The sequence below is a fragment of the Salvelinus sp. IW2-2015 genome, linkage group LG27 (assembly GCF_002910315.2).
Source record: "Salvelinus sp. IW2-2015 linkage group LG27, ASM291031v2, whole genome shotgun sequence".
NCBI lineage: Eukaryota > Metazoa > Chordata > Actinopteri > Salmoniformes > Salmonidae > Salvelinus > Salvelinus sp. IW2-2015.
In genome coordinates, this window is record NC_036867.1 from 23,934,440 (window position 1) to 23,951,804 (window position 17,365).

The window sequence follows — 17,365 nt, forward strand, 5'->3', positions numbered from 1 at the left end:
CAGACTTGAATACCATAAATAATCTGTGGAACGACTTGAAGATTCCCAATTTAATTTAAGAGAGTTTGAGAAATTCTGCAAAGAAGAGTGGGACAAAATCCCCAAATCCAGACGTGCAAAGCTGATACGGACATACCCAAGACAACTCAAAGCTGTAATCGCCGCCAAAGGTGCTTCTATAAAGTATAAAAAGGTGCTTCTATAAACTATAAAGACTCATGGGTGTGAATATTTACGTAAATGAGATATTTGTATTTAATTTTCTATACATTTGCAAACATGATGGGGTATTGTGTGTAGAGGGGGGTGATTTAAAAAAAATGTAATCCATTTTGAATTCAGGCTGTAAAACAACAAAATGTGGAATAAGTCAAGGGATATGAATACTTTCTGAAAGCACTGTATTTGTAGTAAATATCATCCAAGAGTTCTCTCTTGGGTCAGGCATGATATATCTTTATAACATGTGTAATACATGGTGGCATTTTTTGATAACGGTCGCATAATAGCCTGAATAAACCATATTAAAGATATCTATTATTACGGGTGTTTTGAATTTCAAATGTCTGAGTGATATTAAAATAAGTTGACTGAGGACTGAAGAAAATGTGCTCCACGTTACAATAATCTTGTATATCTTGTATCATCTTGGCCAGAGGTGAAGAGCAAAAGCACATCTGAGCCCGCACCCTCCCCATTAACCATTCAGAACGCCCCCACCCCATTTTCCATCATGGTTTTAATTTCCTGAAACTCAGAAGAAAAGAGTCTGAAGGATCCATGGAACATCACGTGTTTTTGGTTTACACAGAAATCATATGCAGTTGTGGGGAGGGCACTGATTTAGCAACAACAGGTACTTTAATCATTTTTATGGGTAGTAGGAGTTTGCAGCCTTTCTATACACGTATACTCTCTGACCAGTTGTGTTGAGGATAAATCATATTGCTATCAGGCTGGAGGGAAAAGGTCGGAGAGAGCGGAGGGAAGGCGTAGAGGATAGGGGAGAGGAGAGAGGCACAAGAAGAGAGGAGAGAGGGAAGATGGGAGAGGAGAGAGGGGAGAGGGCAGAAGAGTGGGAAGAGGTTCTGACAAAACAGAGGAAAGCCAGACTGCATAAGCACAATAAGGGTAGGTTACACAGTTGAGATACTGTTGGTAAAGTGTAATATTATCTTCAAATATTGACATTGAACGTTTTTCTCTCAGGTACAGGCGAATTATATTAGGAGGGGACAAGAATAGGTCATCACGATTTCCAATATGATCACGCTGCTAGGCCTCCCTCATCTTCTTCCTGGCAAATTTCATTGAAGCAACATGACCAGGCTGTTTTGAAAGAACATCCTAGTTACTCACCTTATTAGAGACTAATTAGGCATCAGACAGAGACCAGCTGTTTAGCACGCCACCATTTGTGTGTGTGTGTGTGTTGGACGGGAAAACAAGGCTTTTGTCACCTGCAGTGAACTAGGTCATAATAGAGATGTTAAATGTTGAGGGCTTTGCGCACCTGGATTGTAAGATATTTGCACATTATTATTTTAAAGAATATTCAAGCTCTGTCCAGTTGGTAGTTGATCATTGCTTAGACAGACATTTTCAAGTCTTGCCATAGATTTTCAAGCTGATTTAAGTAAAAACTGCATTTTTATGTATTTAACCAGGTAAGTTGACTGAGAAAACATTCTCACAGAGAGGAGAGGGGATGAATAAGCCAATTGGAAGCTGGGGATGATTAGGTGCCCATGATTGTTTGAGGGTCAGATTGGGAATTTAGCCAGGAAACCCAGGTTAACACCCCTACTCTTATGATAAGTGCCATGAGATCTTTAGTGACCACAGAGAGTCAGGACACCCGTTTAATGTCCCATCTGAAAGACGGAACCCTATACGTTGGGATCTTTTTTTAACACCAGAGGAAATAGTGTCTCCTACTGGCCCTACAACACTTCCAGCAGCATCTGGTCTCCCATCCAGGGACCAACCCTGTTCATCTTCAGAGGCAAGCCAGTAGTGGGATGCAGGGTGTCAAAACTGTAACTAGGCCACTCAGGAACATTCAATGTCCAGTGTATATTTGTCCTTGTGTTTTTGGTTATTGTCCTGCCGAAAGGTGCATTTGTCTCCCAGTGTCTGTTGGACAGCAGACTGAACCAGGTTTTCCTCTAGGATTTCACCTGTACTTAGCTCTATTCCATTTATTTTTAATATTTAACACTTTGTATTCAAGAATTAAAGTTAATTTCTTTTCCACAGTTTTACTTTAGTACCTTAATGCACACAGGATGCATGCTTTGGAATATTTGTATTCTGTACAGGCTTCCTTGTTTTCACTCTGTCATTTAGGTTAGTATTGTGGAGTAACTACAACGTCGTTAATCCATCCTCAGTTTTCTCCTATAACAGCCATTAAAATCTGTAACGGTTTTAAAGTCACCATTGGTGAATTACTTGAGCGGTTTCCTTCCTCTTCGGCAACTGAGTTAGGAAGGACGCTTGTATCTTTGTAGTGACCATCCAAAGTGTAATTAATAATTTCACCATGCTCAAAGGGATATTCAATGTCTGATTTTTTTTTTTTTTTACCCTTCTACCAATAGGTGCCCTTCTTTGCGAGGCATTGGAAAACCTCTGTGGTCTTTGTGGTTGAATATGTGTTTGAAATTCACTGCTCGACTAAGGGACAGATATTGTATGTGTGGGGTACAGAGATGAGGTAGTCATTCAAAATAATGTTAAACACTATTATTGCACACAGAATGAGTCCAAGCAATATGTTAAGGGACTTGTTAGGCACATTTTTACTCCTGACCTTTAGACTTGCCATAACAAAGGGGTTGAATATTTATTGACTCAAGACATTTCACTTTGAAATTATGGGGTGTTGTGTCTAGGCCAGTGACATAAAATCTCAATTTAATCCATTTTAAATTCAGGCTGTAACAACCAAATGTGGAAAAAGTCAAGGGGTGTGAATACTTTCTGAAGGCACTGTATTTTCTGTAGGAATGTACAGTAGTAGAGTAAAAGTAAAAGTTGTCCAAAATACAAATAGTTAAATAAATTGACAGATACCCCAAATCCGACTTATGTAGTACTTTAAAGTAGTTTTACTTAAGTACTTTACACCACTGCTGCCAATGAAACAGGATACCGGGCATCAGTTTGGACCTCAGGTTTTAAAATAAACAGCAGCGGTCGGTCAGACCTTGGGATCTAAAGTTGGGATAATGTTTTTGTTTCCTTGGATCTGGGCTGTGAAAGAGAGGAGGGACAGAGAGAGAGATAGAGATAGAGAATGAGTGAGAGGAGGAGAGGGAAAGAGAGAGAGAGAGCGAGAGAGCGGGTGAGAGAAAGAAAGACTTTGGCTGAGTCACTCTCTCCATGGTAACACAGCTTTGTGATTTTGTTTTTCTCCATGTGAGTCCCAAACCGCACCTGACTCCCTCTCTCCTTTCCGAAAAATACTCACCAAAAAATTTATATTGTCAAGTTAATGTATGTTGTCCACACTGGTGAAATTATAGAGATGTTATTTAAAAAGGATGGAGGGGTGGAGGAGAGGAGGATGGAGGTAGGACTCAGGAGGGAGGGACAGAGAGCAGGAGAAGTGGAAGCAAGGAGGGAGGGGGGTAGGGGTGGCAGCCCATAGGATCCTTGGGCTCGGCAGGGTAGGCGCCGCATTGGGGACGATCGGGGGAGCGGCAGAGAAAGGTTGGGTACATAATATCTCGGACATTTAGGCCTGACAGGGCGCGCGATGGACTTCGAGCGGTCCACGAGCGAGAACCGCTCAGGTCAGGCCCCCAAACCGGTGGCTATATGACAGCTCTGGGCGAGGGAGGGGAGGCTGGAAGGAGAGGAGGATGGAGGTAGGACTCAGGAGGGAGGGACGGAGAGCAGAGAAGGTGGAAGCCAAGGAGGGAGGAGGGATGGAGGAGAGGGGGGTGGAGGGATGGAAGGAGGAGTAGTGAGGAGGATGGAGGTAGGACTCATGAAGGAGGGACAGAGAGCAGAGAAGGTGGAAGGCAAGGAGGGAGGAGGGATGGAGGAGAGGGGGATGGAGGAGAGGAAACAAGAGGAGAGGGGGTTGGAGGAGGAGTTCTGTTTGTTCTTGTTGATTAGAGAAGCAGGATCTGTAATGATGCCAGGTGGCAGTGGGAGGGCAAGCTCTTGCATCAGGTCCAACTACTGGGTTCGCATCTCTGTGTGGCACACGCACATATATGGGCACACACACACACACACACAGTGATGGAAAGAGGTGATTGGGTAAATTATTAGATGGAGAGCACTGTTTGAGTTCTCCTTGTGCCTGAGATCTATGTTGACTGACCTGCTGTCACAATGTATTCCTGCTAATTAACAGTATTATTAAACAAAATGGCGGAGGTTGAGCTGAACTGGAAGACAAGGATGTTGTCCCAAAAACAGGGCCCGGGGTAAAAAAAAAAAGTTGTTGACTACATAGGGGATAGGGTGTGCACTGTTAGTTACAAAGGGATCTACAACAGGCAGGAGGCTATAGTCCACAATCAGACTCCATCCATGCAACATAGCTAAATCCAGTCAGGTTTAAATCTGAGGTAATAAGTACAGATCAACACAAGGACTGACTGAGAGGACTAAGCTTGGGCAGGAGTGAAAGGAAAGAAAACATTTATTTCCCATAAATAATTTCACTTGTTCAGCTCAGGGTCTTTCAGATGTGGCTTTCCCTAGGCTATGTCCCAAATAGCACCCCATTGCACTACTTTTAGTGCACTATATAGGGAATAGGGTGCCATTTGAGACAGTCTTATTCTTTGGATAGTAAACTCTCTGGCTCCAGGGGGCTTTTCCTTTCCAACCATAAAATGAGGGAACGAGTTGGAGGAAGAGAGGAGAGAACGCAGGAGGAGAGAAGGAGTAGAGACAAGCAAGAAACATAGCTCTTTTGTGATGCATGGAGGATCTCTGTGATGCTCCCAACATAAATAGAAACTCAAACAACAAAACCAAAACAGAAGCAATGAAGAATACCTGCTCAACCTTATTACGCCTGTCATTGTTATGGGCTTGTGATCTTCTATGGATTCTGGAAAGAGGGGTGAGATGAAGCGAGGGAGGAGAGGCGAGGATTGTTAGAGGGAAGAGAGGAAGAAGAGTGGGATTAGAGATGGAGAGCGGCACCAGGCCAAATGCAAATATTGTGAAAAAAAGGTGCTAAAACTCAACTGTGCCACTTCGCACCTCAAGCCAGCGTGTTGAATTAACACTTATCATAAACATTATGTTCTCGTGGAAAGGGCCTAAGTAACGACAGATGGTTAAGAGTATTATGGAGATAGCTGCCAAACGCTGTGTCCCAAATGGCACCCTATTCCCTTTATAGTACACTACTTTTAACCAGGGCCTGTAGGCCCATAGTGCATTATATAGCGAATAGGGTTCCATTTGCTTTCCCTACATTTAGTCTATTAGTAGTGTATAGATGAGCTAGGCTAAATATTTACTGATATGTTAATTATACTTTGCATAAACTAATAATTCATCACAAACAGTGCTGGAGATTTTTTTTAAAGTGGTGGAATTCCCCTTTAAGAGAGTAGGCAAAATAGAGGAATCATGTCTATTTGATAAGAAACTTGAGGTAATGATAATGTGCGTGGCTGGCAGTTGCTTGGATTTGTTCCATTCTACTGTTGGATAATTTACTCTAATGCTGTTAACCCGGAGACAGGCTCTTAACCGGAGACAGGCTCTTAACCGGAGACAGGCTCTTAACCGGAGACAGGCTCTTACCCTGAGCAGCTTGACATGTGAATGTGATGCCAAGACGGACTCCTGGCTGTGATACAGAGTCACTCATGCATAGGAGTAACACACAAACACATAAGAGACCTGCTTTAAGACGGACTGGATGTGCAACAATTCTACCCACACCTGGGACTACCTACAGTTCTTTTATGTGTGTCTCTTTCTGCACGGTATTATGGATTATGGATGGTACACAGAAGAGAGAGGGGGGGAGGAGGGTTGCAAGAGAGGGATGAAGAGTGAGGAGGGAGAGAGCGAGAGAGAGAGGTGAAGAGGAAGAGAGAAACAGAGGAAGAGAAAGGAGAGGGAGAGTCAGAGCATCTTCCAGTGAGTGGGTGGTAGAGTGGGAGGAATCACATGTCGCGTATCAAAGCCCTCAGAGGGTAGACTGGGACGAGCTCAGAAGAGACTTCACAAACAGACTGGAAGTTTGGAGCTGCTGCAGTGCATCAGGAAATGTGGCACGCTAGTACACGCACAAATAAACACACAGTAGATCTGACATTGTTGTGTTCAGCACTGCGTGTGTGTTTGTGTTGGTGCGTGTGTGAAGAGACAGAAAACTGTGCCATCCTGCGCGCAGGGAGGAGACGTCAGTTTCAAAGTGTGCGCTGCCTGTCAGACAGAGACCCTGTGAACTTTGTGTAATGTTGAAGCAAACAAACGCCCCGCCCTTCCAATGAATACAACAGAACAGTGATGGATCCACAATGAGCAGAACAGAGACAGCTACAGTAACAGGTTGTGGTGTATACTGTATTGTTCTGTGATTTGCACCAAACTTGATCAAATTGGCCCTCATTCCTCTTTCGTCACAATCTCAAAAGACACGCACGCGCTCAGACACGATCATGAATACGACATGAAAGCTCAGATCTTGACATCCCTCACACCCCCCCCCCTAAAAATACAAAAATAAGATCTGTAATATTATCATCTTCCACTTTACGAACTTCTACTGCATTGCAACATTTACCTGGAGCCAACTCCGCAAATAGCACTGCTGGGTGACCTGAAAAGCCATAGTCAATCGATCAATAATATAATACTCTTAGCAAAAAAGGTTCATCTTTAATTTACAAATCTGTAGAAACTATGAGAATAGAACGGTTCAGAACTTTTGCGAAACATCACAGCACAGTTGAAAAATATGGCGATTAGAAATGAAAACGGGATGGTTTTCAGAGACAGATGGGAGGGGTTGAAGGTAGCTGAATGGTGGGACTAAAAACAACAACAAAAAAGATAACTACCGTGAATATATGGGGGATTGGAAATTATGCAGACAATACAGTATATGTGCAATATTAAACCTGATCTACCCCCTCTCAAAAAAATATTTGGGGCTGATAATGAAAAAAAGTCTATGTGATGACATTCTAAAGCACGGTCTAGTCTGGTCTGTATGCCCGACACTGAGCTACAGAGACCACCAGTCAATGCCAAATTTCAGAGGTCCATTTTACATGAGACAATCATGATGTATGTAGTCTGGAATAACAACATTTAATACAGGACCTCAAACTACAGATTGTGGGTGTACTATTCAAATCAGACTGCACTTTACGCAGTGACACCATTAGTTATGTCGGCAAGCAAACAAGCCTGCAATTTACAGCAACCTGACTTGACTCATGCAACACCCTGAAATGACCCCTATGACTCAACAGCAACCAAGAGGAGAATCTCAATWGAATTTTCTTCATTCACTGAGTGTTCGTGCCTCCTTCTCAAAACCCATCCAACGTGATTTGAGAAGTTGAGGAAAGGAAATGGAATTGAGATTCTCCCATAGTATCTATCTGTGTTTAAGCATCATCCTCTCCACTGTAGAGGTGACAAGAACATACTTTATAAGCAGTCTTTCAGCGCACTCTGTTGGAGAAACTGTGCAACAACATACCCTTGGAACAAAATACTTAAGCTACATACTAAATACAAAATCAATTGACACATATGCATAAACCTCTGTTTTTAATCTGAGAGAACATACCAGATTTACCAGTTTTCTGTGTCATTGAGGGTTTAGGCATTATATGGAAACTGAAAGCCAAGGGATTAAAGAAACAATGTGTATGTCCCAAATGGTACCCTATTCCCTATATAGTGCACTACTTTTGACCATGGCCCATAGGGTTCTGTTCAAAAGCTGTGCATTATGAAGGGAATAGGTTGCCATTTGTGACATATCCATTTAGATCATTTCAGGTGATAAAGATGTAAAACAACATCCTTGGATTTAATTTCAATGTTTATTTCTCTAATATCCTTTATATCACAAAGAGAGTCTTTAAAACYCAGACTAATATTGTTCTGTATATAAACTGTACATAAAAGCAAGGCACTATACAATGTTGAATTTATAAGATTCTGTAAATTCATGCCTGTAAAATACAACAATTCTCTTCAATCTGAGCACCTGAATGATGCAGGACAGCCTAGCAATGACAACAGACACTTCAGAACGTGGTAGATACATGATTTGTTCAATAAAATGGTAACATGCAGTCTCTTGGGAAAGGAGCATTATTGTCCAACTACTTATCAACATATGACAACCTCAACATGAATATCAATACAATGTATTTCATTTCTTATCTCACAGACAATACTCAAAAGGCTTTTTATTCCTAATATGGAGTAAATATAAATAATTTATTCTAATGCACAAATGCACAAAGAACAGCTTGCAGAGAGTCTGTTTGGGGGTGTGTCAAACAGAGTGGTTCTCCTGCTCCCAGACAAACTGACAGACTGCTGTCGATACTGTAAAAGCATGGTCACACCCACACACACACAAACAGACATACGAGCACGCAAGCACACACACACACACACACGAGCACACACACACACAAACAGACATACGAGCACGCAAGCACACACACACACACAAACAGACATACGAGCACGCAAGCACACACACACACACCCACACACACACCGTGTGGATTTTAAAAAAACGGGTGCCGACACATTACGTAAACATCCACTCAACATTCACTCACAAGCACCTCTGAACTACCTACATTGAGAATTACAAAACAAAACTGGTAACACATACAAATAAAATAAAGAAAAGAAGAAAACTATACACGAGGCTGGCACAAATCTGTTGATCCTCACTCCTTCCACCACTGCATCTCTCCTCCTCTTCCCTCCCTCCAACCAGGGTAGGGTTCTCAGAAGTGTGTGTGTCCCAAGCCCTCTCCAGTCCGGAGATGAAGGGGTATAATGTTCAATTAAAAAGTTCTCAGTGGCGGGTTCCTGTTACAACTGAACCACAATGCACGGACCGTCGCTTGCTGATGATGTCATCCGCTGGTCAAGCCTTCTGTCCAAAGTACTAAAACAATCCTTTGGCTTTCTTCACGTTCACCTGCTTCCAACCTGGCAACACCTCATACTCATCCCTCGACATCTCCAGAGCGTTCTACAGGGGGGCCAAATACACATTGTTACCACACAATAAACACAAAATCTGTCAACCGCTATGTCAACTCTTGTGAAATTACTTTAACACAAGAACTGCAAAAAACAATATCCACAAGTAAATTCAAGGTCACAACATGGTCAGTGGTCCAGCTCATCACTCCAGGAGCATCTAGTACAGAAAATTCACACAGCTATTACTTAGTGAGTGGAAGCAGACCAAACCATGCAAGAGAGGTTTCAGAGTGAGAGTGTGTTGATCCAGACACAGAGTGAGGAGGGTGGTGAGACAGAAAGCAACACACACCGGATTATGGGTGATGTAGTTAATCAGTCAAAGTGAGGATGCTGTGTACATATCTGGGGCCACCTGTGCTCTCAATTTAAAGAACTCACCTTCCCATAAGCCCCTACACCCTGGCAGAGTTAAACACATGATGAGTCAGAGAGAGAAAATGAGGACAGAAGGGGATGAAGGGATGGAGAACATATTATTTACATAAAAACACAGACAACAAAAAGTTCAAGGAGACTGAAGGACACGTCAGTGTGACTACTGTATGGATTTTAGAAAGAAGGACTGTTTTAGACTCGTTTGCCTTGACTACCAGTGTACAATGTTCCAGTATGATCCCTGGTCACACACCCTGGAGAGAGTCTCATTATTGCAGGCAAACATAGCTCAACCACAGACTGAGTAGACATACCTGTAATAATATGGTTTGAGCCAAGGCAAACCTAGACAAAAAAGTCATAATTCACCAGGGAGCTGATGGTACCGTAGGTGTGGGCGTGGCCTCACCTCAAAGTCATCATTGTCTAGGTAGATCTCCAGGCGTAGGGGGTCGACTCCCTCGGGTAGGGGCCGTGCCAGCAGGTCTGCCAGGGGGTAGGTGGTCTTACACAGCCGTGCCAACACATCCTCTACCAGAATTATCTGGTTACAAACCTCTGCTTCCTGGGACACACAAGGATATAAATACAACGTCATGGTCAGTACACACACTTTCAAAATCAATCCCATCCCTATCCTCAGTACCCTGAGGGTTGTCAATTCGAAACCTCGGGCTGGRCAGGAGGAAATCAGTCTGGAATAAGTCGGCAACAGGAGGAGTTGGTTACAATATAGATCTAATGGATATTTAGGTGGATGATAGGGATGTGTTTGGTGTAATGGGTATGGGATGGGAAACAGGTGATGGATAGGTGACCCACCCTCTCAGTGATCTCAGCTATGTCCTCTCTGTGTTCCCAGCATGGAAACATGTTGGTGAAGGTTAGAGGTTCAAGTCCCGCATGGATCAGATACGCCTTGGGTGGCTTCTTCTCATTCTTTTCTGTGGGGGGGGGCAACATTTTTTATGTTTAGTATAAATCAAACAGTTCCACATTGCCTCTCTCTTTTGATGATATACCTAGAACACGGTATACCATCCTTGGCATGGTGTATGGCCAGTACTGACTGGTACGCCACTGATGAGGTGGAGAGCCTTCATGCGAAGGTGGTGACGTTCAACTCCTGCATTCAAACTGCACTTGAACGCATGCATGCCAATCATAAATAAGAAAAACATCAACACTGGAGAAGCTCTGGATGACCGAACAAATAAAGGCTGCCATCAGGAAAAGACAGAAAACGTTCAACAGATGGGGAAAACCGTGAAATGGAGAAAATACAGAAACACAGTGCCAATGCTTATCAAGGAAACAAACGAAAACTACTACAAAACTGAAATCCAGGACCAAAAGAAGAAAAATCCSAAGGAATGGTGGGACTTCATTAACAAAAGGACTGGGACCAAAGAAAACATCAGGAGAGAGCATACAGGTCGAGGGTTGAAGACGACGTGGCTGATGTTTTAAATGGCTTCTTTGCTGAGGCATGGACAAGCACCACACCTCTCGCCACCATCCCCCTGCCCATGACTACCAGGCAGGTTGAGCTGTGCAGCAATGGCCAGATAAAGCAAGCTCTGATCAGACTCAGCCCAAGGAATGCATGTGGGCCTGATGCCATTCCAGCCTGGCTACTAAAAGAGCATGCCCTTGTCATCACACACATTGTTAACACCTCCTACCGATAGGGGACTGTTCCTGCTGCCTGGAAGACTGCCAATGTGTGTCTCATACCTAAAGTGTCAAACCCATGTACAATGAGATGAGTGTCTGGAGGCCCATCTCTAACTTCATGCCTTGGAAAAATCCAGAAGAGCTTCATCATGAAAAAACTCATGCCAACAGTCCTCTCTGAGTCCACGAACCAGTATGCCTACCTCCCAAAGCTAAGCATTACTATCCCTTGTGAAAGCCAAACACTCCTGGCTGACATCTTCAGACTCCAGAAAACCAAACAATGGTGAGGGTGTTACTTTTTGTCCAAAGCCTTTGATAGAGTAGATTACGCAAAGCTCCTGACATTGAACTGTCCAGGTTACTAGTCTGGCTCCACAGCTACACCACCGGAAGAAGGCAGAGGGTGATGGCGAATGGCACATTCAGCCCTTGATCAGAGGTGGCCTCTGGTGTGCCACAAGGGGGCATGGTCTCACCATATCGGTTTCTCCTTCACATGTCCACCCGAAAAGCTGTCTTCAGTGACACTCTGGACACTGGGTATGCAGATAATGTAGGGTTGTCCCGAGCCATACCACTAAACAGCATCCAGGAGGACACATCCATGGGCTTGGAGGCAAACCAGCTAGAAGTGTGGGACACATCCAACAACATGCTCTTGAATGGGGAAAAAGTCTGGAAATCCAGATATGATTTTTAAGAGACCCTCCACAACCTTCACCACTCGTCCTAGGGGACAGGAAGTACCAGTGGCAACAACGTCCAAGTATCTTGGTTTTCATCTAGACTCTAACCTCAGTGGTGAGACACATGTGGAGCAGTCAGTGAGGAAGGACTCAAAATGCCTGCACTTTTTTGACTGTTCTTGCCAGAAATGGCCTACCCACTGAAGATCTGGCCACATAATACACAACACTGGTCAGGCCTTGTCTGGAATACGGTGGAGTGTTAGTTGGATGCAACAAAAAGCAGCAGGCCCAACTTGACAGGGTGCAGAGGGCCCTGTGGATCATCTCCAGAGGTGAAGCAGTCTAACCACAGCTCCCGTCACTGCAGAGCAGGCTGCAGTGCACCTGGTGAAGGAAATGTACACTCTTGAACACGCTCTGCATGACCTGCTCCCTCCAAAAAGAGGCAACTACACTACCAGGCTCKTGAAAACAACCACAAACTGTCCTGTGTAAGTGCACTTACGAACCGCCTGAAAAACTCTAACCACTGTTGTCAGACTGTACAACAACTCTAGCTCATAAATGTTTTCCCTAAAATTATATTTTTAACTATCACATTTCAACATTTGTTTCCACCATGAAAACATTTCCTGTAATGTTTTAAGTGTCTAGTATTCTATTTATGCCGTGTAATATGTATTTGAAGTGATTGCTTAGCAATTTTTTTATTATGTAAATTCTGCATTTCTTCAGTTTTATCTGTGAGCAAGATTCATTAAACTCAAACTCAACTAAGTCAAWAGTAACACTTAATATCTTATAAGGGTTTATTTTGTTTGGTTTTGTTTCTCTTTTTTGACATTTTCAGTGGTATTGTTAACAAACACGCCCCCATAAAGAAAATGAGAATTAAAAAAACAGGTTCAGCCCCTGGTTCGACCGTGATCTTGCTGAGTTAGTCCACCTCAACAATTGCATTTGGCGAAAGGCTCGGCACACGCATACTCAGGGTGACTGGCTCTCGTTCAGGCAAATGAGAAATAAATTCACTCAGGTTATCCGGAAGGCCAAAGTTAGTTACTTTAAGGGGGACGGCAGCCAAAGTTAGTTACTTTAAGGAGCAGATCTCTCTCTGTGGGTCTAACGGCAAGAAGTTATAGAAAACGGTTACTAAAGGAGAATAAAGGTCCTAAATGATGTCACCATTGCCCTTGATTCTCAGCAATGTTGTGCTGCTATTTTTATTTTCTTGGCCAAAACTTTTGATACGGTAGACCATTCCATTCTTGTGGMCTGGCTAAGGAGTATTGGTGTCTCTGAGGAGTCTTTGGCCTGGTAAGCTAACTACCTCTCTCAAAGAGTGCAGTGTATAAAGTCAGAACATCTGCTGTCTTAGCCACTGCCTGTCACCAAGGGAGTACCCCAAGGCTCGATCCTAGGTCCTACACTCTTCTCCATTTACATCAACAACATAGCTCAGGCAGTAGGAAGCTCTCTCATCCATTTATATGCAGATGAGAGAGTCATGCTCAGCTGGCACCTCCCCGGATTTTGTGTTAATCGCTCTACACCAAAGCTTTCTTAGTGCCCAACAAGCTTTCTCTACCCTTGACCTTGTTCCGAACACCTCCAAAACAAAGGTCATGTGGTTTGGTAAGAAGAATGCCCCTCTCCCCACAGGTGTGATTACTACCTCTAAGAGTTTAGGTACAAGTACTTGAGGTACAAGTAGTACAAGTAGTATGGCTAGATGGTACACTGTCCTTCTCTCAGCACATATCAAAGCTGCAGGCTAAAGTTAAATCTAGACTTGGTTCCTCTATCGTAATCGCTCCTCTTTCACCCCAACTGACAAACTAACCCTGATTCAGATGACCATCCTACCCATGCTAGATTATGGAAATATCAGTTATAGATCGGCAGGAAAGGGTGCTCTCGAGCGGCTAGATGTGCTTTACCATTCGGCCATCAGATTTGCCACCAATGCTCCTTATAGGACACATCACTGCACTCTATAGTCCTCTGTAATCTGGTCATCTCTGTATACCTGTCGCAAGACCCACTGGTTGGTGCTTATTTATAAAACCCACTCCCCCCTATCTGAGATATCTACTACATCCCTCATCCTCCACATAAAAAACCCATTCTGCCAGTCACATTGTGTTAAAGGTCCCCAAAGCACACACATCCCTGGGTCGCTCGTCTTTTCAGTTCGCTGCAGCTAGCGACTGGAACGAGCTGCAACAAAACACTCAAACTGGACAGTTTAATCTCTTCATTCAAAGACTCAGTCATGGACACTCTTACTGACAGTTGTTGCTGCTTTACGTGATATATTGTTGTCTCTACCTTCTTGCCCTTTGTGCTGTTGTCTGTGCCCAATAAAGTTTGTACCATGTTTTGTGCTGCTACGTTGTTGTCATGTTGTGTTGCTATCATGCTGTGTTATGTGTTGTTGCCTTGCTATGTTGTTGTCTTAGGTCTCTCTTTATGTAGTGTTGTCTCTTGTCGTGATGTGTGTTATGTCCTATATTTAGATATATTTTTTGTAAATAAGAAATTGTTCTTAACTGACTTGCCTAGTTAAATAAAGGTTAAATATAAAAATAAAATAGTGTTCAAGTACCTGTGCAGTACTGCAGCACCGTCTCCATGGCACACTTCCTGTCTGCGTCCCAGCGGATACGGGCAGAGCCGGGGCTCTCGCTGTCCTGGGGCCACCAGCCTTGCCACAGGTAGACCTCGTGGTGGTTGTCGATCAGGAAGAGGGCTACAGGAAGTAATGTCATGATAGACATACACAATGAGAGCTCCAATCTATGTGACATGTTGTAGTGTAGTCTTTAGCCATGTTGTAAGATTTTCTGGTGTATGTGTATTAGGGTTGGGCAGTATCCCGATTTTCATACCGTCATACCGTGTCTGTACTACACTGGGGTATACGGTATTACTGAATGTGCACACAAGGGGCGCTATTTAAAAAATGTAATAATAATAAATACATAAAAAAATTAGGCCGGTTGGACTGCCAAATTCTCTAAAACGACATTCGAGGCTGCTTGGTGTAGAAAACATTATATTAAATTATCTGGCAACAGCTCTGGTGGACATTCCTGCAGTCAGCACTTTTATCTCCCTCAACAACTTTAAAAATCTGCTATCCGAGCAGCTAACCGATCGCTGCAGCTGTACATAGTCCATCTGTAAACTACCCACCCAATTTACCTACCTCACCCCCCATACTGCTTTTATTTATTTACTTTTCTGCTCTTTTGCACACCAGTATCTCTTCTTGCACATGATCATCTGATGATTTATCACTCCAGTGTTAATCTGCTAAATTGTAATTATTCGATTTATTGCCTACCTCATGCCTTTTGCACACATTGTATATAGATTCTCTTTTTTTTRCTACCATGTTATTGACTTGTTTATTGTTTACTCCATGTGTAACTCTGTGTTGTCTGTTCACACTGCTATGCTTTATCTTGGCCAGGTCGCAGTTGCAAATGAGAACTTGTTCTCAACTAGCCTACCTGGTTAAATAAAGGTGAAATAAAAAAAATAAAAAATAAATGCCAATTGCACCCTCCCTCAAAACATCTGTGGTATTGTGTTCTGTGACAAAACTGCACATTTTAAAGTTGGCTTTTATTGTCCCCAGCACAAGGTTCATCTGTGAAATGATCATGCTGTTTAATCAGTTTCTTGAAAGGTCACATGTCAGGTGGATGGATTATCTTGGCAAAGGAGAAATGCTAACTAAGAGGAATATTAACACATTTGGGCACAAAATTTGAGCATAATAAGCTTTCTGTGCMAATGGAACATTACTGGTATTTTTTTAATTTCAGCTCATGAAACCAGCACTTTACATGTTGCGTTTACATTTATGTTCAGTGTCGGTTTTCTCCATTTGCTGCAAATCAACCTGCAATAGCCACGGTAGCTAGTGTATCTCTATGGAGTTATATTWTTGGGGTCATCGCTATAGGACTAGCTTTCTGTTAAGTAGCTCTCCATGAAATATACTGTCATTTCTAGAACTAGCTATATCTCTGAAATATACAGAATAATTTCCATTAACTGCAGTTTTGCAGAAAAGCACACAGCAATTGCAAGCTGTACGTACGTACATTCATACATCCGTACGTACGTACATGCATACATACAGTTGAAGTCGGAAGTTTACATACACCTTAGCCAAATATATTTAAACTCAGTTTTCACACTTCCTGACATTCAATCCTAGTAAAAATTCACTGTCATAGGTCAGTTAGGATCACCACTTTATTTAAAGAATGTGAAATGTCAGAATAATAGTAGAGAGAATTATTTATTTTAGCTTTTATTTCTTTCATCACATTCCCAGTGGATCAGAAGTTTACATACACTCAATTAGTATTTTGTAGCATTGCCTTTAAATTGTTTAACTTGGTTCAAACGTTTCGGGTAGCCTTCCACGGGCATCCCACAATAAATTGGGTGAATTTTGACCCATTCCTCCTGACAGAGCTGGTGTAACTGAGTCAGGTTTGTAGGCCTACTTGCTCGCACACAATTTTTCAGTTCTGGCCACATATTTTCTATAGGCTTTGTGATGACCACTCCAATACCTTGACTTTGTTGTCCTTCAGCCATTTTGCCACAACTTAGGAAGTATGCTTGGGGTCATTGTCCATTTGGAAGACCCATTTGCGACCAAGCTTTAACTTCCTGACTGATGTCTTGAGATGTTGCTTCAATATATCCACGTAATTTTCCTTCCTCATGAAGCCATCTTTTTTTGTGAAGTGCACCAGTCCCTCCTGCAGCAAATCACCCCCAAAACATGATGCTGCCACCCCCGTGCTTCAATGTTGGATGTGTTCTTCGCTTGCAAGCATACACCTTTTTTCCTCCAAACATAACGATGGTCATTATGCCCAAAAGTTATTTTTTTGTTTCATCAGACCAGAGGACATTTCTCCAAAAAGTACATCTTTGTCCCCATGTGCAGTTCAAACCGTAGTCTGGCTTTTTTATGGCGGTTTTGGAGCAGTGGCTTCTTCCTTGCTGAGCGGCCTTTCAGTTATGTCAATATAGGACTCGTTTTACTGTGGATATAGATACTTTTGGACCAGTTTCCTCCAGCATCTTCACAAAGTCCTTTGCTGTTGTTCTGGGATTAATTGCACTTTTCACACCAAAATATGTTCATCTCTAGGAGACAGAATGCGTCTCCTTCCTGAGCGTATGATGGCTGAGCGGTCCCATGGTGCTTATACTTGCATACTATTGTTTGTACAGATGAACGTGGTACCTTCAGGCGTTGAAATTGCTTCCAAGCATGAACCAGACTAGTGGAGGTCTACAAATATTCTGAGGTCTTGGCTGATTTCCTTTGA

General features: G+C 42.9%; 1 protein-coding gene across 2 annotated transcripts in view; it reads right to left on the minus strand.

The window, feature by feature from the left end:
• Positions 1 to 8,040: 8,040 nt before the first annotated feature.
• The window catches only part of LOC111953587 (supervillin-like), a 161,361-nt gene continuing 152,036 nt past the window's right edge, over positions 8,041 to 17,365 (minus strand). For both annotated transcript variants that reach the window (XM_023972964.2, XM_070435460.1), the window contains 5 exons: positions 14,605 to 14,748; positions 10,450 to 10,571; positions 10,037 to 10,192; positions 9,631 to 9,651; positions 8,041 to 9,235 (listed from right to left, as the gene is read on the minus strand). In XM_023972964.2, the coding sequence (XP_023828732.1) occupies positions 9,149 to 9,235; positions 9,631 to 9,651; positions 10,037 to 10,192; positions 10,450 to 10,571; positions 14,605 to 14,748 (530 nt within the window). In that variant the 3' untranslated portion in view covers positions 8,041 to 9,148. The remainder of the gene's footprint in view (positions 9,236 to 9,630; positions 9,652 to 10,036; positions 10,193 to 10,449; positions 10,572 to 14,604; positions 14,749 to 17,365) is intronic.